The sequence below is a fragment of the Pteropus medius genome, unplaced genomic scaffold (genome assembly GCF_902729225.1).
Source record: "Pteropus medius unplaced genomic scaffold, Ma_sr-lr_union100, whole genome shotgun sequence".
Classification (NCBI taxonomy): Eukaryota; Metazoa; Chordata; class Mammalia; order Chiroptera; family Pteropodidae; genus Pteropus; species Pteropus medius.
The window spans coordinates 1,125,678-1,150,083 of record NW_024354360.1 but is presented as its reverse complement, the minus strand read 5'-3'; the positions used below and the strand labels follow the sequence as shown (position 1 = coordinate 1,150,083).

The 24,406-nt window shown below is 48.9% G+C and overlaps 1 protein-coding gene across 4 annotated transcripts in view; it reads left to right on the top strand.

The window, feature by feature from the left end:
* SEMA4D (semaphorin 4D) overlaps nt 1-24,406 on the top strand; it is a 104,965-nt gene that overhangs the window by 49,118 nt on the left and 31,441 nt on the right. For 3 of the 4 annotated variants that reach the window (XM_039852178.1, XM_039852175.1, XM_039852176.1), the window contains exons 2-4: nt 19,328-19,685; nt 21,239-21,384; nt 23,917-23,979. In XM_039852178.1, the coding sequence (XP_039708112.1) occupies nt 19,580-19,685; nt 21,239-21,384; nt 23,917-23,979 (315 nt within the window). In that variant the 5' untranslated portion in view covers nt 19,328-19,579. Of the gene's footprint in view, nt 1-2,190; nt 2,342-19,327; nt 19,686-21,238; nt 21,385-23,916; nt 23,980-24,406 lie in introns of those variants that run through there. The other variant, XM_039852177.1, reaches the window with a different exon arrangement.

The window sequence follows — 24,406 nt, the reverse complement described above, 5'->3', positions numbered from 1 at the left end:
TAAAGCGATATATAGATAAATATTCCTGGGCTGGCACCCTTTTCAACTTGCGGGACTGCTGAGGCCAAGGAAACAAATGTGGCAGAGTTTGTCAGACTCTTCTGGAAGGCCAGCCTGTCTCCGCCCTCAGCTGTGAGTGGTAACTTTTGCGAGGTCCTTTCTTCGGCCTGGGAAAATGTAGTCCTTAGGCCTTGCTGCTGGCTAGTGTCGATCTTGCCCTGCATGGGGCTTTTGCAGCCAGGCGCAGTCACCCCCAGGGGGCAATCGACTGTTTCCCGCTGAAGATCGAAGGGCTTCCCACCCCACGATGGTGGGATCCACACTAGTGTATGTGTGTGTTGGGGGGCTGCCCAGCATGGTGCCCCTCAGCTTTTTGTGGTAAAAGAAAGATGTCTCCAGGGACCTTTGGGGTTGGGGGCCGGAGAGGTGGGGCAGGCTGGGCAGGTGCTTTGAGTTTGGGTCTACAAGTTGGGTGAGTATTGTAAAAACTTCCTTCCAGTTCTGAGATTTTTATGATGTATGTTCTCACCTTTGCATAGTCCCCCTCCCTGTGGCTTAAATGTTTCTAGAACCTTCTGTCACCTGCGGAATCTTTGGGTGTGGTTTCCATTCTAAACCTGGAACCTGTCCTGGGTGGCCAGGTGCAAACAGCTCCCCCTGCAGAGCCACTGCTCTGTAGTACTCTGACCAAGGGCCTCTCCATCCTTTGTCAAGTGCCACTGGACTCATCACTGGGTGCAAGTAGGAGATTTTGATAAGAAACGGGATGTAAATGAGCCCAGTGAGGCCCAGGTGTGGTTACTAACTTGGTGTGGCCTCTGGGTCAGAGTATCCCATATTGGAGGGCAAATAGAGCTTTCCAACCCTGAGGACCTGTGAGGTGGTGCTGGGGGAAGGCCCTGATCAGATGCTGGGTTTGGGGCACTGCTGGCATTGCTTCTAATAGTTTCCAAGCCTTGATGCTCTTATCTGGGGAGAAGTGGAGATGATGAGGTAATGGATCTTGGCTAAGTGAGTAGCTGCAGGAGTCCCTGTGAAGAGTCAGCACATTCCCGGTGCCATTCGGTGACCGACTCACTCTTCTTCCTGCCCCACAAGGCTCTTGCTGTGGTGATGGGGGAAGTCTGAGCTTCCCAGACTTCTTTCTGGCCTCTCACAGGGGACCAGTGAGGCTGACTAAATGAACCAGAGAGAGGGTGAGGTGTGGCCTCCAAACAGTATGGCAGGGGAGTGGCTCTGGTAGGTGAGGGGACTGCCTCAAGGCCAGGTCAGGTGGTCAGGTGTCTGGTTGGTGCCCAAAGTTAGGGAAGGAGCTGGGGCCACCCTGGCTGTGGATGCTTCTAGGGCCTGAGACAGAGAGACTTACACCCAGGGGCCCCTGTGTGTCCCCTCCCTGCCCTTCCCTGGACTGCGCATCAGCTTCCTGACCCAGAGCTTTGGGTAACCAGGTGAAAGACGTGGAGGGGTGGACAGAGCTAGGTGGGGCGGGCCCAGCCAGCCCTAAGGGAAGTGGCATTGGCTGCTGACAAAGCCAAACAAGGATAAGCATCTTGCTTTTCCTGGTCATCCCATGGCCAGCCGGGTTTGATTTCCTTTTCTGCTCTTCTGGGAGGCACTTTCACTCTGGGGATGCCCACTGCCCCACACCTGGAGGTCGGGCTGGCATGAGTATTATTGGAGTCCCAGTGCAGGGGAGAACACATAGAGGTAGAGGCGGAAGCGGAGGGCCACGTCCTGGTGGAAGTCGGGGGCCAGGGCCACAGAGGCTCTGAGGACTCACTGGATTGACAATGGTACAGCACTGAGAGCCCTGCCTGCATCTGGCTGAGGACCCCCCTCCTGTCCTCTGCAGCCTAGTACCCACCCAGATGGCCACAGTGTGGCGGTGTCCATACTTGGCCTTCCGTGGCACTTGTAGACCTGGCTTGCTGTGTCTGGCATGCAGAGGCTTAGATGTCCTTGGCAGGGATATGACTGAGCAGCACAGAGTGGTACTGAGTGTGGAGCCCAGAGAGAAGCCATGACAGTGGGAGTGGCCCCATTCTGACTCTGTGACTGCTAGGAGCATAAGGAAGTGCCCTTGCAGGAAATAGCACCTACACCGCCCCCTGCGTCTGTCTGGACCACGTCCTTCTGTGTGGTTACAGGGAAAGCAGAAGTGCCCAGGAGCAGCCTTGCTACTGGTAGGCCTGCAGGGAAGGGAAGGGCTCATACCCAGGAACAGAGACCCAGGACAAGGACCAGGCTGTGTTTGAGGTCAGCCCACTGGGTACTCCATGTCCCCATAGGACAGCAGCCTACCCCAGGGACCTGACAGCTCTACCTGCCAGACCATCCACAGGTAATCATTCGTCCTGAGCAGTACTTGCCCCATATCCCTTGGCATAGGAAAGGCAGGAGCCATACTTGGCGGTGGGGTTAACTGAGACCTACTGGATATGAAAGGTTCGTACCTGCATTTCTTGGGGCACCTTGTGCTCATAGGAAGTCCTGGGTACGTCTCTCGAGCAGCGGGTTGGTATTGAGAAAGAGGGCTGAGAGAGGAGTGGTTTATTTATGTTTCTGTGATGGACCTGCTGGCACTCGGCAGAGAGAGGGTGCCAGGAGCTAGAGGAGCAAGTTGCGCAGTGGGGTGGCCTAGGCCCCCACCTGGCCTGGTAGCACAGCCAGCTGGCGATGCTCCAGGTCCAGTTCTGCAGAAAACGAGGCCTCTAACCAATGTCGCCTTCACAGAATGGGACAGTTTGATATGGGTACACACATGCCCATTTTTTTATCATCTCGTTAAGTCTGATGGCCAGAAAACAGATTAGTAAAGGAAAATTATCTACATTTTTTCGGCCTTTAAAAATGTACATGTTCTACCCAAAGGGTCCTAAAATGTAAGAAAATGCAGCCCTTTCCTTTGGCATGGTTCCAGCACCCACATTTGGGATCCCTTGTATTCTGTCCCTGTGTCCTTTCCCCACGTCCCACAGTATGCACAAAGTGGCATGTGTGTGCCTGAGGCCCATCCCTGGCGGGGCACCTGGGGTGACCATGACCCATCCAGAGTAAAGCAGTATTGCCTCTGTGCTGTATTGAGCAGGAGCCAAGTTGTTCTGGGCCAAGATGAGTCCACAGGGACAGGTGGCAGGGCCCTAGTGGGGGCGAAGAGGGTGACGTAGCTTCTCATGGTGTAAGTATGTTCTAGAACCTCTTTTAGATTTTTCTAATTGATTTTGGTTCCTGCGAATAGTGAGATTTGGCACTCCTGGCCGAAACTGAGACCACTCTACCTGGGCTTCTAACCTCCCCAGCAGTGGACCCCAGAATGGGGATGCCTCTTCAGGGCGGGCCAGAGACAGAACGAGGGCCTGTTAAGCCTTCAGCGGGAGTTCTCCCACCTGGAAGATGACCAGATGACGGTAATGCACCAACCAGTCACTTTTCCATATTTTACACATTGTGAATTACCTGGAAGGTAACACAGGGCTCAGAAAGGGGACACTCCACCTCCTGTGGAATGGCAGGACAGGGCTTCCGTGGGACTCTGGGATCATTAGGCTTGGCTCCAGGAGCAGGTTACAGGTTAATAGGACTGGGGTCCAGCTAGCAGAGGCTTGTGGAATGTGGGCGGACTCTTTTCCATGCAGAGGCTGCAGAGCGAATTCCTGGAATCTGGGTGCTTGGTGACTTCAGGTGGCTCACTGTGACCTGGGCTTCCTTTGCGCTGGGGAGTGCAGCAGAAGCTACTCCCAGGCACCTTTCTGCATATAGATGGTTGGACTGTAAGTATCTTAGCAGCAGAGGCAGTTCTGGTGCTTCCCAGGTTAGGAAAAGCCAGCCCTTTTCCAGGCCTCAGGTGGGGCCGGCAGAGTGTGCTTCTTCCTCCTCCCAGCTCGGGACGTGGCTGATGCTCAGTCCTGTTCTGAGTGCTCTTGGGAAGCCAGCCCACCCTCCCACCGTGGCCACTCGGTCCTCTGTTGTTGGGCATGGGCTGGCGTGGTTTGAACATAGTTCATAGGCAGCAGAGTCTTGGCTGCGAGCTGCGCAGCCGACACTGCGGGCCGAACTGGTGTTGCTGGAGGTCACAGCAAATGGTGCAGACACTGGTGAATCAGAATAAGTCTTGTGTGTGTAGTGTGTGCACAGAATAGTCAACAGTCAGAAGTCTAAAACCATACTGAGGTGGGAACTGGTGGCCTGAGCTGGTGAATGTTCTTTTTGTCCTGCCAGGAGGAGAGGCGACCTGGGGCCTTTGTGGCACTTTTGCTAGATTTTCTGATGGCCACGTCCCGGGAGGGAATCCAGAGTAAAAGGAGAGGCCTCGTGTTGGCTCAGGCTGTGCTGACCCAAGTTGGATGATGGCCTGTGGTCAAGTGGGCCTGACTCTGTAACTCTGCTGTATAGTTTCTACTAATTACTAAAGACAAAGGCAAAGAGAATGGTATTTTGTGGTTTTGAGACTTAAAAAAAGAAATCCTCTCTCGGGCCTGGACCTGTTGAAGCTCCTAGGCCCATCCCTTCCGTCACAGCAGAGAAGAGACCTCTCATCCCTCTGCAGCTGGGCTGGGTCTGGTGGCCACGCACCAGGCAGGAGGAGTCTGGCCCCCTGGCAAAACCACATGCTCTCTCCCCATGCCCAGCCGTGAGCACCTGGGTCACAGGCAATCCAGAGTGCAGTCCTGAGCCAGCTCTGGATTCCGGATGGTTCAGGCAGCTTCTGTGATGCCTTCACTGCCTAGCAAATGGCAGCGAAGGAGCCGCCATCTCTGAAGCACCTGCTATGGGGCTAGGACACCCCTCGTCTCTGCCTTGAGTTCCTGGAGAGGGAATGGTGGGAGCTGCTGCTCATGGCACCAGGAGCATTGGCTGGAAGCACAGCTCTCAGAGACAGAACTTCACAGAGAGCAATTTCTAGTCCTGCTCACTGTGACGTGCCCTATCTCCAGTGCCACAGACTGCTCCAGAACTGGATTGTCAGGGATGTGCTGACAAGTCCTAGGGTGATTGTAAGACCCAGGAGGGGAAGTCCCAACTCTGACTGTGACTCTAGACTGGTGGCTGCATTCTGTGAGTCTTGTTTCTCCTTGACAGCAGGCCCTAAGTCTGTCTCACCAGGGCTCTGAAGGATCCAGGAGTGTCTAAGAAAACCCGCTTCCCCTCCCCCACTCATTTTTGTTAGGGTGCAGCCTGTGTGGCTGTGAGATTCTGGTTGGACCTTTCTGTCCATGCACTGGGAAGTGTCCCACCTGTTCACGAGGGCAGCACCATTTTGTGTGACTGTGTTAACATTTTATTTAAGTCCACTTCTGTAGCACATGCGTGTGCTTTGCAAGTCCTCATTTGTGCAGCTTCATCCCCAGAGGTAAGCTGCATTGTATCCTTCCCTTGGGGGAGTTGGAGAAGCTGAGGGAGTAGCTAGAGAGGTAGAGTAGCTGCAGGGGGTGTGGAGGGTTAGTGACCTGTTCTAGGTCGCACAGCTGGGAAGGGGTCACACCAGACCTGAATGAGGGCAGGCTGGTCTCGGAGCCCACACCTGGCCAGCACACTTTGCTGCCTCCCCTGTTATGGGGGAGAGTAAATATAAACTGAATTAATAAAGCATCTAATTCAGCAGTCCTCAACCTTTTATGGCACCAAGAGACCGGTGCTCCTATGAGAGAATCTAATGCCTGATGATCGGAGGTGGAGCTGAGGCAGTAATGCTGGGGAGCGGCTGCAAATACAGATGAAGCTTTGCTCACCTGCTGCTCACCTCCTGCTGTGAGGCCCAGTTCCTAACAGGCTGTGAACTGGTTCTGATCCCCGACCCAGGGGTACCTCTGATCTAATTGACCTAAAAGAAGTATGGAAAGTTTTTGTGCCACATGACTTGATTGTGTTTTATAGCAGACAACATTTTTATGCCTTTTCAAAAATAGCTCAACTAACTGGAAAAACTTAGAAGGTCGAATGAACATAAGTCACAGAAATTGTGTAGGATATATCCCAGTAGAAGGACGCAAACCTGTCATTATAATGAGTCTAAGTCCCGAGTCAGTTTCCTACTCCCCAAGGTATGAAAGGATAACCTTATGACCATCTCACAGTATCCTCTGTGTGTCACCCAGGCCTCTACAAATAGGCTTTGCATTCTAGATAGAAAAGCTTTTTGGTCAAATTTTGCTGGTGGTTAAAATCAGTCTTTAAAAATGAATTTTAAGTGGAAAATTGTAGTGATCTGAATTCTAATATTATCAAATTTCATTGGAACATCACACAGCCATGAAATGATGCTTGAGAGTACCGGACGCACACAAAGAGAGTTTCAGGGAGCTCAGCACAATCCACACTTGGGTCCCACCCTCCCCTCCTGCCAACCCACGAGTCACAGGTCCTTGCTTCCTTCTTGGACTTCCAGGTCTTTGTTTCTGCTGCAGTGTGGCTACAAGCCTGCCTTTCCCACCCCACCCAGGGGCACTGTGGGGTCATCGCAGCCTACCCTCCCCAGGCCCTGTGCACTCACATATTTCAGCCCCAGCATGTGTGGCCCACCCTCCAGAAGTGGTCATGAACGAACACTCTTCCTCTGTTTCAGTTATTTAGAAGGAAGAGGACGAACACAATGTCAGAATGACTGGAAGTGATGTTAAGTCTATCTGCTGTTCTTAAAAACTTCCATTTTGATGAATCTGTTTAGTAAACTTCAAAAAGGGAATCATTATTACTAATAATAAAATTATTATAGCTTTTTTTGAAATTTTCAGAAATGTGTTCTTCTCTGGCATTTTCTGTATTTTCTAATTTTTTAAAATTTAATATGTCTTTTACTATCTGGTTTAAAAATAATTAGGAAACCACATGCTTAAGTTAAGAATTCAAATGTGCTAAAAAATACAAATGTTAAAGAATGAAATACATTCCTATTCCAGACCAAAGCCACACACTAGTTGTTTACTGCCAGCAGGTCTTTGATTAAATTCTGATCTAATCAGATAGTCATTTTTTAAAATTAAATTCTATATACACATACAGATGGTCATGTATCATGTGCCTGCACAAATGGGAACATACTCTAACACTGTTGAGAACCTTAATTTTTAATGAACTAAGTATCTTGGACATCCTTTCATCTCAGTGGCTGCTTTGTTCTTTTTAACAGCTGCATCGTATTCCAGCCTAAGGATGTGCCACGATTCAAATATAAATAAGTATACATTTATGCACACATACATACACACACACAAACACAGGTGGACTTCTAGGTGTTTCCGGTTGAATAGCCTCATACTTGGTCATCTTGTGCATGTGGGAGTGAACTTGGGACCCTGGCAGAGAACTTGGATCAGAAGTTCTTGCAGGTGTTGCCAAGTGGCTCCTGGGAGGTTGCCCAGTGCATGCGACCACTCCTCTGACCCCTTATTGCAAGAAAGGGCTGTAGATGTACTGGCGGCCAAACCCTGCTTTTACGTGCTGTAGAGTCTTCTTAGCAAATGTTCTCAGGTTTGGAAGAGTCTTAACTGATAATTATACAGTGCTTTTTAGATGCCAGACTTTGCTTTAAGCTTTTCACATGGTCACTCGTGGATCCTTATAACAACCAAGTGAGGTGTAGGCACTATCTTTAATGCCCTTTTTTCTGGATAAGGCAGTAGGCACAGAGAGGCCCAGAAACTTTCCTAAGGACACACAGCTGCTAAATATGGAAGACAGGCCTGGAGCCCAGGTCATTCTTACCCACAGAATCCCATGTTCTGGCCCTGTCCCACCTGTGTCTTTTCCATGTGCTAAAGAGACGACCTGGCTACTGCCAGGGTGAGGGACCTTCGGAAGAAAAGATCACAGCTGCCAGAATGTGGGCAAAGGCCCACTTCAGCCTGGCCCTGTGCTACTGTCACGAGTGGCCATTAGGCATGGGTGTTGGAGCTCTCATACTCCTTTGCACCTCTGGGGGACTGGTGTGGGGTAAGGACCAAATTTCTTGTAAGAAAGAGGGAAATGTTTCTCTCTCTTCTGGTTAATTCCTTTGTTTTGCAGTTAGACCCTTGCATTCTTTTTAGGTGCGTTATAAAAAGTTCAGAGATGCCTAGTTAAAACTATGTAGTTAATAATTGCGTGAGGAGTATGTATTTCGCATGCTTCAGTGTGATAACTAATTATGGCTTGTGGGTTTTCTATCTCGAGAAAGAAGAAAAAATTGCCATATGAAGAGTGAAGACAAGTAAGAGCCCGGGCCTCCATGGTTGGCTGAGGCCAGAAGTGTGTATTTTTACCCAGGAACCACAGGCTAGAAGCTGTTTGGTGAAGATGAGATACGGTGACTTGGATTGAAGGAGAAAATGAGGACGCCAGGTGCACTGTGTGAGGTTATTAAGAATGCAGATACACATAGTACCCTAACCTGCTGTCCTGTGTTCAATACCATGAAATTAGAGTGAATAGGATACATGCTTGTCTAACACAGAACAAGCAGCTCTGGTCTTTTATTTATTAAAATGACAAAGGTTTATTGAATTTCTAGAAAAGAAAAGATTTTTGGTTATAATTTTTAGTATTCTTGTTGTTTGTCTAAACCTCTTATTTGTATGTGAATTAGTCTCTTTTTCCAGTAAGTGTTTTCAACAGTCTCCAGGTAGCTGCTGAGCCCCACCTACCTGTGAGACAGGAAAATCCCACAGTTTATCAGGTTTGCTCATTGCCTGTCCATCTGCTGAGCCAACACCTCCCCCAGCGTTTAAATAGAAGACATTGGGTTCTGTGTCCTGGGTGGATATGGCCTTGTCCAGGACTCTTCCCTGCTTGCTCAGATGTGAAGTTAATTTTGCTTACAAACTGACTGTCAGAAGCAGCCACTGCTGGAGGAAAGACCTGGAATCAGCCCTTCGAAGCCCTGCCACAGCGGGTCCTGGTGAATTCTGACCATTTCTGCCTGTTACTTTGGGGTCTCATTTGCTAACTCGAGGTGTTTGCTCAGGATTTAGAGGACATGTTGGATCACCCGAGTGGTCCCAGGTGCCCCTGGCAGTTGTGTGCTGTGGGTAGACGTGGAAGAGTAGGGAGCAGACTGGTTCCATGCTGCCAGTTTGATTGGTTCCACTGCCCAGGGGCTATGTGAGGAAATGGGGCATAAGGCATGTTTCCAGGAAGCCCCTCCTGCTTCTTAGCTTTCTTCAGAGAAATAGCAAGAATTGTATAAGCTCTTAAAGGGAAAGAAAATAATATTCCAGCCACAAAAAATGCTAGTTTGATTCTGAGGTTTAAAAAATACGTTGGATTATTTTCAGCCATAGAGGGGTCATTATCAGTTTAACTAGCTGTTAATCCCATCATTAATCCCACATGTGGCTTCTGGTTTCACCATCTGATTCTTTGTTGAATCGTTTGTGATCTTGTTGGACTGGGAGATCCTTGTGAGGGCTCCATCCTGTACTGTGAAAGGATAACAAACACAGCACAGCAACTTGCTACAGCACTGTGAAAATACTTCTGTTTGGCTTAAAAACAACAATCAAAACAAGAATTGAAACTAAACAGTTTCTTCAGGAAATCATTTTCCTGTAAATATTTTATATGTATCTCTGTTTTCTCCAGTGCCTCAGACTTTGGGATTTCAAGGAGGATGAATTCTAAAGCATACATATCTGAAGAAAAATCAAGGATACTTTTTGATTAATGACTGTAATCGTAGTTCCTATTTGAATGGCTTACTTTGTGGGGAATGGTGGTGGTCAGTAGTTGAGGACCAGTTCGTGCACCTGGGTGACTGGCTGAGTTGGATGTCCTTTGTTTACAGGTGAGTGATTACACACTCATTCCCTCTTATTTGCACAAGTGCATGAATGCCACGCCCATCTTGGGTCAGAGAGTCAGTTGCCAGAGGGTCTAGAAGTTAAAAAAAATAAAATAAAATAACAGGTTTTTTTACAGTGCCATTCCAGAAGTGATGCTGAGTTTATGTGGACAGACAATTTAAGTGCTTAAATGTTCTTGTTTCCCATTATTTCCAGAGAAAAGATTTCCGAAGACTTTTTCCTTGAAATGATTGGGAAATTTTGAGAGGCCCAAAATACAGATAAAATCACTTTGTTTCTTCTCAGCCTATATCCTAAAGTTGCTAAGTTGATATCTTGTGGAAGCCTCAGTGGAATTCAGCAGAAGGCTGATTGTTAGTCCCTGTGAGCTCTTGGAGTCAGAGATCTGAACTTGGCTGCTGTTGCTTGGGTTGGCTTGAGGTGGAGCCCACAGGGCAATAGGTGCTGGGTACCCAGATCCCCGTGCATCACCCATTTTTATATCTTCCCCCCATTTCCTTTGCTCACTTGTGCCTCTTCCCCTGCTGTCTCTGGACTGACAGCCCCTGATCTAAACCCTGAAATGCTACATCTTCTTTTTGAGAATATAAGGGAGTCGTCGGTGAGGTCTGATGTAAAAAGAAGGATCTCAATGTCATCGTGCCTTGGATTTGGGTCGTTTTGTGATTCATTTTGGTCAGTTAGTACATGTTCAATCATATATTTCCAGTTTTAGAGGAAAGAGAAATGTCAGTTTAATTTGTCAGAACAAAAGGAAAGCCCCCTTCTCTCCTTCTTCCTTGTCTGTTACTCACTTGTTGTGAATGGGCCCAGCAAAGGTGTCACTCTGCTTGTCCCAGCTGTCCTTTCATCAGCAGGGTCTTCGGTGTTGCCATGGATGTGTGGCCCCAGTTCGTGCCAGTTTGGTGGGTGGTGGTAATGATTGTGGTAATGATTCAGCTTCTGCGACACTTGACACTGTCTGGATTTATTGGCTGGTTATAGACATACACACGTTTTGTTAACAGCCTGGTCTGCTGAGCTGGGCCTGTGTTAGGTCACTGCATTAATTAGGAATTCCAAGCCCTGGCATTTACGCTACAAGGATTTTTTTCATAGTTTCTACCCCCTAGATCATTTGTCTCTGGGTTTTTTTGTTGTTGTTTTTTGTTTTTTTTTGTTTGTTTGTTTGTTTTTTTGCTGAGCCCTTTAGTTTACAGGGCTGGCGGGGTCCCTACTGCCCCTGCACCCACCCTACTTATACCCTTCTCAGCACATGCCTGTCGTCACTGCTAGTTGATTAATGACTGATTGGTTGGTGTATGTCCCTCACCCCACTGCCCTCTGTCCCCTTCCCAGCTCCTGTCAGTATGTGCATGGCACACGTGCCTGCGTCTGAGTGAGGGAATGATATGTTAAGTTGTGTTGGGCATCCTGACTGGCTTGCTTGCCCCTGCAAGGTGGCTGGAGGGGAAAGCAGGCGTCCTGGGACAGTGTCCTGGATGCTTTTCTGCGGGGTGAGTCCAATTGAACCCAACTCCCCGTGCAGCTGGACTGCTGCTCCCAGGAATCTATTCTAAGTTCTGGGGAAACTGAAGTTGAAACAATAAACTCTTTGTCGGGCGTGTGACACAGAGAACTCCTGAAATCCATCCTGATTCCCAGAGGCACAAGGCCATTTCAGTGAGGTGGTGACATCAGTACCATACCCGGGGATGTGGGTGGGGGACATGGGGTTGGGGACAGCCTAGGGATGGGCAAGAGGGTCATGGCATTGGGGACAGCCCGGGTGTGACATCAGCAGAACATGGTCTCGGGGTTGCTGTCTCATTTTCTGCTCTCAGCTGGGAGTCCTGGGAAGGTGTGGGTAGGTACATGTCTTTCACTGTCCCGGCCACAGGGCCTAGAGGCGGGGAGGGCTTCACTTGTCCTGTCTGAACAAACCCTGTAGACAAGAAGCCAGAACAAGCTGCTCCAGCAGTCATCTACAGCTGTCATCCGGATCCCCTTTCATGGGTTCCCTGGGGATTCTAGTGAGGGCACTTTTAACATTGGCTATCATCCTGTCGCTGACAGGAGCACTGGTTCCTTATGTGTGGTAGTGAGTGGTGTCCCCTCTGTGACCCATCCCTACTGCCCCAGACAGGTGGTCCCAGGAAGAGAAGCCAAGGCGTGAGGTGGATGTAACAGACCCTAGATAGCACCTGCAGTCCATGGTTCCTGCCTTACTGGACCCCAGGTGGCAATCACCATTCACATCTAAGAATGCAATACCAGATCAGAATTTTTGTGCTGCAGTAGAGTGCACACATACGACACACCTATGCGCACACATGCATACATATGTGTATGCACACATGTGTGCACACAAGACACATGTGACCACACATGCAATCACATGCTCACATGCACAGAGATGTATGTATACATGAATGCACACGCATGCATGCAAGCACAGATGCTCATGCATATATAGATCACACCTATCCAGATGCCCACACAAATGCACATATATACACATGTGCACAGAAACTCAGACACACAGATACATACACATGTGTGCACATACAGACATGCATACACACAACTTTGTGAGCTAGCCCTTACCCTTGTAGTTTGCCGCCTGTGCCTGTTTTCTCTACTACAGTCCCCTGGCTTGATTCAGGGCTGCTCAGGGGTGGAAAGCTGTCATGTGATCAGCACTGAGTGATGGGCTCAGAGTCCCCTTTGAGTTTTGTTCTCCTGATATTTAAAGTGCACTCCTCATGAACCAGCACAATTAATGGTAGGTAACAGGAGTGACATGTGTGACCCTGTTTTCCTAATGGGCTCCTGTTTCAATGTGAAAGGCAGCACTTCACACAGAGGGGCAAAATGCTACTCCTGATGCTCGGCTCCCAGCGGGCTACTTCAGCTTTTCAGAAATGCCCAAGAAAGCCAGCACTGTTTCCATTTGAGTATTAAAGTTGTGATTCTTAATGTGAAATCCCCTCAGAGATCATGGAGCCACTGTTGCTGGAGGAGTGCATGGCAGCAGTGTGTCGTGTGGATGTGGAGTGTGCTTTGCTTAAGTTTTTAAATTATACAAAACAACACGTGGTCAGTGGAAAAGAAAAAACATTCAGCCCTTCCATTGGGATAAAGCAATGTCCTCTATGAGGAGGGGCACCTGTGTAGCAGGGACCCTTCTGCCTTTGACTGTTCATATGGTTTTTTTTTAAAGGTCATCTGGGAACAGGAGGCATGTTCTGACTGAGGCAATCAGGAATCCGATGTCTGCTGCTGATAAATAGGGCTCAGAGCTGGGTAAAACCCATGGGTGCTGGGGAGTCTGCGTGCTTCTGCAGAAAGAACTGCTCCATCCTCCGGTACCGCCGGGAGTGACAGCCACCCAGCTCCAGTTTTGGGTTTGTCCAGGCTAAAGGCAATTAAGAAAAATGTGTTCTCTTCTCAACTAAACCACTTTGAGCAGGCAGGCCATGTGGACAGAAGGAGATGTATGGCCTCCACCCAGCATCTGCTTGTGAATTTGTCAGGGCAGCTCCACCTTTCTGGAAGCCATGGTCGAGAATGCCCTTATGAGGTCCATTGTAAACTTCTGTTCATTCTGGGTATTTTGTCCTTGAGACTTTCTGCCACTGGGCCTCACCTTGGTCTTCTCCTGCTCTGGCCTGGGTCTTCTAACTGGGATGTTTGCATTCTCCCTGCTCTGCCCTGCCCCAGGAGGGGCTACATCACTGAGACATTGTCACTGAAACATCTCCAAGTCCTTAGTATGCTATGAGGAAATAAAGCAGAAGCGGGGTGGAGGTAGGGATGGAGCAGCCTTTGAGGAGGTGGTCTTGGAGCAAAGGGTCACTGTGGGAAGGAGCCAACCCCAAGAGCTTTTGCGGGTAGAACATTCTGGAAGAAAGGGCAGCATGTGCAAAGGCTGGGGTGGTCTGTGTGGAGTGGAGGGTACAAGGGGCCAGGTCCCCTTGCTGGTCACTCTCTGAGCTGCGTTTTACACTAACTCCTGTGCTGCTGCTCAGCGCACTTCTCCTTGCTGAATCATATTGTTCCTACAAAAGTGTCAGCCCCAAATGTGGCTGTGTAGACGCCTCTTGATCTTCCCATCCTTCGGAAGGCCACCCGCACTGGGTGGAGTCTGCCACTTACACCCTCACTGAGCTGTTGTTTTCCAGGCTGCAAGGAATCTGAATGTCGATTTCTTTTTAAAATATAGTTAATTTTGATCAGAGCAATTAGTGCACATGATTTTAAGTGAAGTAGCATCTTTTGACCTTGTCTCTTTGTCCCTGAGACAGTAAGCTGCAGCTGTTTTAGCCCTTTGGGGTATTTTCCTTCAAACTTCTTATACCGATAGTTCCTGATGGTAAAATTCCTGACGGCTCTCGACAGGTAATTGTATAGGACCTCTTTTCTCCCTGGAAGTTTTCAGGTGCTCCCTTTGTCTCCTAGGTTCTCACACCTCATCACAACATGCCTGGTATGGAGGATGAAGGTCTTGTTCCGTTCATTCGCTGCTTGGCGCTTTTGTGTCTTTATGTTCTAGACATTTTCCTATATAAAAAAATATATTTGTATATTTATTTGTATTTCTTTTTATTATTTCTCTAATAATTCTTCCTGTTTTCTCTCTTACAACTCCTGTTAGCTGTGGGCCTCTTCATTTGATCCTTCTGCTTTCTTATCTTTTCTCTCCCAATTTTCATCTGTCATATTGTTCAACTTCTAGGAAGCCTCCTCAGTTTTATCTTCCAGTCCTCCCCCCTGAGTATTTTCTTTCTTAAATCAAAATTTTAATTTCTAAGCTTGCATTCATTTTCTCAGGTTTTGTTTCTTTGTGGCTTCTCCCCTCACAGGCTCTGGTTTCACCTCTGTTTGGTCCACAAAGTCAATTAATTACCAGTAGTGCTGAACACAACTGTTGTCAAAAATGCAATTTTGTAAACTTCAATGAACTGTATTAAAACTAATGGTGAAAGTAGGCATACTTAAACTCATCCCTTCCCTGTTTCACTTTATCTGTGCTCTTGAGGCCCCATGCCTGTCATATCTGTGTGGTGGAAGTACTATACCCTGGTGGACTCCAGTGCATCTCCATCCTGCCTCTTTGTTCAGTGACATCGTGTCAGGAGATTACACCCCAGTAATCAGTATATCACTGCAAAGCAGGGCACCCCACCCCTGCCCCTTAGTTGTTAAAGTTTGCCAGCACACCACTAGTTATGCTCATCTGTTCTTTATGGTTTCTAAGGTTTGTTAACATCCTCATGGGCTGATGTCCTCTCCCTGTTTTTATCCTTATGGTTTATGCCCTTTTAGAGTATTCTTTCACTGGTTTGAGGAGAGAGTTGAGATAAATCTCTGCATTCTGGGCACCGGGTTCCAGAGGGCCGGTTCCATCTCCTACGTCCAGGTTCTAAGCCTGGCTGCAGTGTGTTTTTCTCTGAAGACTGACTTATATCATGGACCTAAGTAGGAATTCGTTCTTGTCGTGGGGCTCTTGGAAACCACTTCCTCCGAACAGAAATGGCTCCACATTGATATTTGAGGGGAAATGAAACATCCTGGTGGGTCTCACATCTGTGCCCTATAGCCAGAAGGGCCCCGGGCTGTGGGCACAGGTGCTCAGGGCCTCACGCAAGCTCAGGAAGAACTGCAGAGCTGGGGGGTGTGTGTGTGTGTGTGTGTGTGTGTGTGTGTGTGTGTGTGTGTGTGTGTGTTTAAAATAAACTTTATTTTAAGAGCAGTTTAGATTCACAACAGGCAACAAAAAGTACATTCCCATACCTGTCCCCCCCACATCCCCATGAGTTCTTCCTTTATGAAGTAGAGCTAGAAAGTGGTTGTGCCTCATGCAAACATGTAAAAATAAAATTATAGTAAAGAAGACCCTGTTAATTCTGCTCTGTATCAACACCCCACTCGAGAGTGGTGCAAATCCACTGAGCTCTGCCTGTTTATCCCTCCCATCCCTCTAACCCTGGCAGCCATTGATCTTCTCACTGTCCTGATTGGGAGCAGTCCTAGAAACCCTTACCTGTTTGGGAGTTCAGAGCTGAGAAGCTTTCAGGTGTGCTTGCCACTTACTGATCAGTCACACAGAAAAAAGTCTTCTCAAGTAAACGAATGAGACTGTGCCGTTGGACTTACTCATGATCTCCGAAACAGACACATTTGGAAATGTTCAGAGGGAGCACAGCCTTACAGATGGCCCAAGCTCCGTGCGTCCAGATTTGGCCAGAGTAGAAGGGTGGGGGGTGTGAAACAGGGGAGGCTGGATGGAAGTTGACCATTTGGGTTTAATCTAAGTGGGAAACATTTCAAGTGAGGAAATGATATACTTTTGTTTATGTTAAAAATATCATTTTGGCTGCTGCTACTGTTTGGTAAATGTATTATAGGGAGGCTGTATCTGTTTGGAATTATATCTGACTGCTGGTAACAAAAATCTGAAAAACAGTAATTTAAAGGTGTTTATAGCTTATTGACAACACTAGAGTAGGCAGAAGAAAGCAGGTGTAAAGTCTCTAGTGTGTCAGGAGAGTCTTGGTTTTTGTGGATTTCTACTTGGTGGCTTCAAGTGAGACCTTCATTTTTGTGTTAACAAAGTAGCTTCCAGAGCTCCAGCCATTGAATTCTGAGTTCCGAGCAGGAAAAGAAGGAGAGACTGAGGCAAAAATGCAAACACTAGCGGAGTCTGCTTCTTTTAAAGAGCATTCCTGGAATTCCTACCTCCAACTTCTTTTCATAGTTCTTTGGCCAGAACTGCCACTAGAGAAACTAGGAGATGTGGTTAGCTGGCCACATGGCCATCCCAGGTAAAATCAAGATTCTGTTAATGAAAATGAAGGGATGTAGATTCAGATACAGAAAGCTGATGACCTCTGCCCCAGGCAGCAAGAACAGAAGCAGGGTGAAGGGGTAGGAGGCTGTAGAGAGGTCAGGATGGAAGGTCAGCTTGCTTAGATTAGAGTGGTGGTGGTGGGAAGGGACCTGAAGCGTGCTAGGTGAGTACCTGGCGCTTCCCAAGGCGTCAGCATCATCCGTATAGACAGCTCTTCTCTGGGCCTTGGTGTTCTGCATCTGTGTGGGATTTCTGCAGAGTATTTAGTGATCACTGGGCACTCCCAGATTGCTTAACAAGTAGATCACATTGGTAACACAGCACAGTGTAAGAGACCTCATCTGGCCTAGGCGTCTGGAGCCATCTCATGCCTCACTTCTCTACTGAGGGCAGGAGAGCAGGGTTCTCACCTAGGTCCAGGGCTGAAGGTGACGTGTCTCTTTCACAAGGTGAGTGCTTCTGAGAGCTCCTGTGGAGAGCGAGCACTCACGGCCACTCCACAAGGTAGCCTCTCTTCTTCCCAGTGCATCTGGTATTGCGTTTAGAGTTTGGGTTATGCTCTTGCTGCGAAGTGTCTGGACCAGCTGTCCCTCTGGATCCCCAGTGCAGGGCCCAGTGTGCAGACCAGCATCCAGTGCTATAAATAGTTGTATTGGCACACAGCCACACACTACCACAGGGAACTGGAGTAGTTGGGATAAGACTGTAGGACTCAAAAAGCTGATGATAATGCCCATCCGGCCCTTTGTGGAAAAGGGATGACACCTCCAGCCATTATCTGCCAGTCCTGCAGAAAATGAAGGACTGGATGCTCCTTGGCTTCGGAGGCTAATAGTCAGTCACGATGGAGAACAGATGCCAGGTGGACGGGGGCTGGTAAGGTGGGCCTCTGGGCTGGGAAGAGGAAGTGGCAGAGGAGGGAGCACTGATGAGGAAGGCAGGGAGCAGATGAGGCCCAGTGGTGCCCAGTGTCTCCCCAGGGGCCAGGTGTCTGCGGTGAAGGTCCCTGTGAGTTCATCCTTTATGAAATTGAGTTGGGAAGTGGTTGTGCCCCATGCACACACACACAAATAAAAATAAAGAAGACCTTATTAAGCCTAGAGGGCTGCCAAGGACGAGTGAGCTTCCTGCTGCGCTTTGGGCCAGACAAGGACACTGGGGGCATAAGAGAGCACACAAGAGCTGCCTTCCTGGGCAGGAGGAGGAAGAGGCCTAAGAGGGCTTCCTAGAGGTAGTGACTTGACTAAGTGTAAAGGAAGCTGAAACTTTTCCCAAAACCATCTTAGGAGGTTTAGTTTGGCCTGAGATGTCAGGGAACAGGGTTGGGGTGGGGTGTGGGGGTGGAGGGTAGGCAGCTGGACAAAAGTGCTGGTGTATGGCAGGTTGTGAGGGGCGCCAAGGAGGCCGAGCTGGGAGAGGACTATGGGAGAGGGAGTGAGGGAGCCAACTGCCCCTTGGACATACTTGAGGGATGGTAAAGTCAGGAGGCTGGCAGTGGCGGTGAGGTGAGGGGAAAGTTCTGGAGAGGAGTTTGGAGTATCAGTTGGACTGATAGACCTAGAAGTGGGTTGGCTTGGTGGAAATGGGAAGGAGAGAAGGAGGCGAGGATGGCCTCTTCCGGGTCCTCCGATAAGGGGCACAGGGTGATGGTGGAGGTGGGCTGTTCCGCCATCTTGAAGCTGGAAGAAGAGGAAACTCAGTGTGAGGAAATCAAGCACCAGTAGACCCTGTGAGGCCTCCAGGGGGACAGTGTGTCTGCAAAGTGTGGGGTTCTGCTGTAACTTAATTGTAGTCCCCAAATGTGCTAGGTAAGGGTTCTGCCTCTACTTGGGCAGTGTGTCAATGTGAGCTCCTTCCTGAGAAGTCGCAAGGAGTCCATCTTAGTCTCAACTGGGATCCTGCTGGGGCCCTGGGGTCGGGGCAGACTTCGTGCAGGGTTGCCCCAATTCACTGATCTGGAGCATCCAGAGCTGGCTGTCCTGCAGCCTACTGCAGGGGATCTTGCAGAAGGCGTGTGGGTTGGATGGGCAGGCATGGAACTAGGGCAGAGTGTGGGTGCCAGGAGGCCTACGTTCCCCAGCTCCATAGTTTCTCTGTTCAGCACAGGCCTGTGCTTGCATTCAGCAAGGTGCTTCTCGGTGACAAATCAGAGCAGAGCCCACAACCACTGTTTCCATGACGAGCAGACTTTTTGGGCAGAATTGGAGCAGTAGGGCGGTTGGGGGTGGCCCTGTGCACATCTCAGCCTCTGTGCAGCCGTCTGGCCTTTCTCTGTGGCCATCTTCCTTAATGAGCATTACAGGACTTGGGAAGCTGAAGTCTCCGAGGGAAACTGAAACCCTGGCTCTGCTCTCTTTCTTCCCATTGCATTACCAGCTGGGCACTAGTGGTCTACAGAGAGGAAGCTGGGCAGCCAGGAGGACGTGTTCCCCTGGTCTGGGTCCTTCTCTCTGTCCTGCATTTGTGCTGGGCTCAGGGACAGGAAGCTATGACTCCTGTAACTCCAGCTTTGTTACCAGATGTCTGGAGTGCGATGTCTGTGTGGGGCTGTCTCCCTCAGATCTCCCTGTGTCCCTAGCTCCCTCTGCTCCTCAGCAGACAGAGCCTGTGGCTGGGGCTCTGTTGACAGCAGAACTGTGGAGGATATTGAGCAAACAGAAACGAGATGTTATTACCACACATCCTGACTGGTAACCCCTTCCTTTTTACTTTCTTCCAGAATTTCTTCAGAAGGTTGTAAAGAAGCCACCGTGTTTAAGAACAGAACAAAGAGGTCTTTGCGGTGTTGAGAGCCACCTGACCTGACTCAGCGTGTTGAGAAATGTGGGTCCTCACGGGTCACGACATCCACCAGCACATGGCCGTGCTGTGCATCATGGCCCTGGGGCTCTGAGCAGCATCCACTCGAACACCCACTGTGGCCTCTGCCCACAAGCATTTGCTTCTGAAGCCCCCGCTGCGGCCTGTGTCAATGAGGATGTATGCCCCCATCGGGGGGCTGCTCACTGCCCTCGCTGTGTTGTTTGGGACAGTGGCGGCATTTGCACCCATACCTAGAATCACCTGGGAGCACAGAGGTGAGGGCAGAAGCATGGCAGGCACTGAAAGCATCTGCTTGCGATGTTGAGATGAGGGTACTCCGTTTGCTGTGCTGGCTCCGTACTCTTCACACTGTGTGTGAGCAGGGAGCCGTAGTTGTGTGTCAGAGGAGATGCTTCAGTAACTAGAAACATCTGCAGGGTTGTGCAGGGCCCTCTGATCTGGCTTCTAAATCAGGGGGTCCCTAAAAGGAAGTTTACCTCCCTGCGCCTGATGACATTTGGTGCCCATTGCCCAGACACAAACCATACTGTGTCTTGTTTTGAAGACATTATGTACATCTGAGCTTCAGCCCAATAGTTGTCATTTGCTATTTATTAGTGTCAGTCGTATTTATTTCCTCTCTTGGGAGCTGTGTCTTGGGACCCCAGTCTGCCCAGCTCAGTGGCCCTGAGCGAGGTGAACCTGCAAGGCTGGGCTGTCCATGCAGAGCTCTGGGCAGTAGGTGTGCTGGGAGGGCCTTCATCCCATGTGGCTCTGTGTCTAGCACTGGAACTAAGAAGAGCAGGAAGTGTGAACACGTAACCTCTAAGTAAAACCAAAGCTTGGTAATACACAGAAAGCCAAGTTCACAACATTTGCATTGATGCTGAGATGGTCAAAAAGAAGAGACAGCTTGAAATAATGTCTGTACATTTATATTTCCCCTAATAGCTAACTTATATTCCTACTATTTCTAAATAGCTATTGGTACAATTACCTAATAAGAGAAAAATGTTACCTCTTTCTCTGTTTTCTAAGTTTGTGGTGGTTATCCCTGAAAAATGCTGGGATTAAGGGATATATTCACTGAAATAGATTTTATTAAAGGGTTTGAGGTAAATCTTTTTTTTTTTCCTGAATAAGAAAACCCTAAGTAAATTCTGTACACAACTAATCTGTGGATGACTCAACACTCATAGACAAGAATATGGTAGGAGGCAGAGGAAGTTGCCACAACCAGCAGCTTCAGGTGTCTGGCCTGCAGGAAACAAGGTCACACTGCTGAGGTCACGCTACCAGGTGGTCATGCTACTGGGAGGTCACGTGCTCATAGGTCATGCTCCTAGGAGGTCACACTCCTTGGAGGTTACGTTGCTGGGAAGAGACACTCCTGGGAGATCACCTGCTCAGACGTCATGCGTTTGGAAGGTCATACTCCTGGGAGGCCACATGTTCAGAGGTCATGCTCCTGTGAGGTCACATGCTGGTGGGGGGTCACAATCCTGGGGAGTCATGCTGCCTGGAGACCACACTGAGTGCAAGGTTTGGAACTCTGGCCTAGAGGAAGCAAGATGAGAAGTTAGAACACAGCACCGGTCAAGCACAGTGGCTTCACAGGGGTTCCATGCACTTGGTGGCTGCCTCAGTCTGTTCCACCCAGAGGTGCCTGAGCTCTGGCCCCAGCTGGGGGCTGGCCACTGCGGCAGCAGATCCACGCCACAGCCCTGGTGGCATGGTAGTACACTAAAGGGAGACCAGATGCTCAGGGTGTGTCCGGGCTCAAAAATGCCTAATGCGCCCCTCTCCCTCCCCAACCCTCTCTCCCCAGAGGTGCAGCTGGTGCAGTTTCACCAGCCAGACATCTTCAACTACTCAGCCTTGCTGCTGAGCGAGGACGAAGACACCCTGTACGTGGGCGCCCGGGAAGCCGTGTTTGCCTTGAATGCGCTTGATGTCTCCCAGAAGCAGCACGAGGTATGGCCTGGGCTCCCCTGTGGTCTGGGCCACAGATCTTTCCAGTGTTTTTTTCCTCGCATTGGCACATTTGGCTCCTCATGGGGCATCAGGCCCTCTCTTGGCTATGTGGCCCACTCACCCCGTGGCTGGCCTCATAGACATCCTGGGGCTAGGGAGCAGCCTCCCTCCCATCAGTAGGCTGAGGCCCTGTCATCCTGAGTGGGCTTCTTTTCTGTCCATGCAGCCTCATCTCGGGGTACCCAAGGATTGCACTATTTTCAGCTTGGATTTTTAAAGTTTTTATTATGGACAATCTCAAGGGTACCCAGGAGTAAAGGGAATAATGAGATGGACCCTGTGCCCATTGCAGCTCCTGCAGGCAGGGGTTGGCCCCTTGTCCTCCCCCAGTATCCTCACCCTCTGCTCCCTCTGCATGACTTGGAAGCAAATGCCAGACACACACTCTTCATCTGTGCTTCCCTGGGCATCTTCTAAAGGAAATGACTAATTTTTTCCCCCAGAATAACCAAAATAGCATTATCGCATCCAAAAAATTAATGTCAATCAGTGTTCAGATTTCATAGACTGTCTCATAAATGATGTTTGACTATTCAGTTTGACTTCAGTGAGGATCAGGCCATCGGTGTCCCCAGGCACTCTGTCCTTTGAGTCCCGATTTCCAGGAGCCACCCTGGGTCCCCCCACTGGGAGAGCCACTCTGCAGTCCTGTTGGCCCCTAGCCTTGGTCTGGCTCCCAGTGTCCTTAGTAGACTCAGGGCCTCCAGCCACCGAGGTAGGTGCTTCTCTCCTGGCCCTTGACCACTGCAGTCTGGAGCCATGTGCACAGCAAAGATTACAAAATGGAATGTTCTGAATCTGTCCTCCGTCTGCGAGCCAGAAATGGCTTTTACAGGGGAGATGCCTGTCACCAGCTATTTGTGCCCCTAGGCCAGTTCCTTTGGAAATGATGGGATCAAGGCTTGAAATCTTTGCATGAGTTCTTGAAATAATGAGTGAGTTCTTTCCAAAGGGAGACTGAGCTTTTTAATTCTTTGATTTTTTAGTATAACCGTGGACTCGTGGATTTAAACATGTTTGAAGTCCCTCAATCCGTGTACAGCCAGGTCCTCACCTGATGCTCACATTGTTCCTTCCCTTGCCGTTGGCAGCCTTTTCTTAGTTCCCAAGTCCTTAGTTGTTGGTGTAGTTTTCTCAGTCTCTGAATTCAAGATGGTTCAGGCTTATCTTGTGCATTTTCTGCCCTAGACTTCTTATTTTTTGTTTTGTCTTAATCTCCAGAGTCTAGCATAGTGCCCAATTTCTGTTTGACAAATAAATGACATTCTGGTCATTACCCTTTGAAAATAAAGTTCATGTGTAACCTCGTGGTTGCTTAGAGGCAGTCATTGCTCTGTTAATGGCATCGCTGTGGCCCCTTGAGGTGAGGGAAAGGCTTCAGTGTCTCCTACATGTAAAAGAGAGGAAAAAGTAAAAGGACCATGGCCAGGCTTTGGTGAAAGCCCTGTGATCAAGGGCCTGTCAAAATCATGTTCCCCTGACTCTGTGCATTGACTCATGTAGATCATAACGAAATTGTCTTCATTTTAATTTCTGAAGGGAATTGCTGTTCGAAATGGGGCTTAATCCTGCTTTTGTGTGTCCTGATTGGGACTTCCGTTTCTCTGAAAATATACTGTGCTGTTGCTGTACCTGCTGTCCAGGTCTTGGCAGGAAGTCAAGTTAGTGTAGAGACACTGACAGGGATTCACTTCTTTGCCACTGAGAAGCCCATGTGTTTCCTGACCTCTGAGCCTGCACAGCCTGCACAGATATTCTCTAGCGCATCTCTCTCTCCCTCCCTCCCTCCCTCTCTCTCTCTCTCTCTCTGTGGCATTAGTGATGGAATAGCACATGGGGAGTTGGGGCAGGTGAGTGGGAGCCTTTGGTCATGTGGTCTGTTGCTTTCCATCTTCTGCAGGACAAGTGACCCGCCTGCCTGACGGTCCTGATCCTGTGAGAGAGGCAGGATCACAGATCTCAGCGGAAAGCACTCTGCCTGAGACGTGGTCACTCTGACACTCTCAACTGCTGTCATCACATAAAATTTATAGAACCATATCCTGCTCGTCCACTGATAGTTGAAATAAATGTCAAGGCTTCTTTTTTTTTTTTTTTATTGGATTCTAGAGTCCCTTTTGGATGGATTAAAAAAACCCACGCGATGTTTGAAAGTATCTACAATTTACCTTTTTGATAAATTTGACCCTCCCCACTTTCAATAGTCTAGTTGTTTGCAGTGAACAGCAGGAATCTGGGAGGAGACTTCCCGGCCCTGCTGGCTTCCAGCCCAAGATCCTACTTAGGAGCTTTAGGGTGCCCCGATGTTCACTGGCCTCAGTGTTTGCTCGCTGAGCCTCTCTTTGCAATCTCAGATTTCACTGTCTCAGGGGAAATATCTGTTCTCAGTGCCATTGTGTGCTTTGTAAACTGCACATTCTTAAACCAGTATCTCCTTTCAAAAGTGAAATGGACTCTTATTCCTCCTAACAGGCATATTGGAAGGTTTCAGAAGATAAAAAAGCAAAATGCGCAGAAAAGGGGAAATCAAAACAGGTAACTTCTGCAAGCTACAAAAAACACACCAGGTATTTCCTAGTTGTTTTAATCTCCTGAATGCCATGACTTCTGGAATGCAGCCTGGGCATTTTGTTCAGGTCTCTCAGGACTCACCTTGCAGGTTACCCCTTTATTCCCATATGGTGAGAGTGCATCTCTCAAAGTAAGTGCTAAACACAGTAGTCATTTGAGAAATACTTTTTAAAGTTTAATTGAATTTATTCAAACGGCCCTGGAAAATGATTTCCGGTGCCTATTGTCTAACAGCGTAAAATGCAGGGTTCATGTCTCCCCATACCCCATCAGCCTGGAGGGGTTACTATAGGATTTCTGGATTTTTGGTAACACTATCCCTTGAGAATCTGCCCCTTCTGCAGGAGATACTGAGCAGGTCAGTGTGGTGGCCATCCAGGGAGTGCTGGAC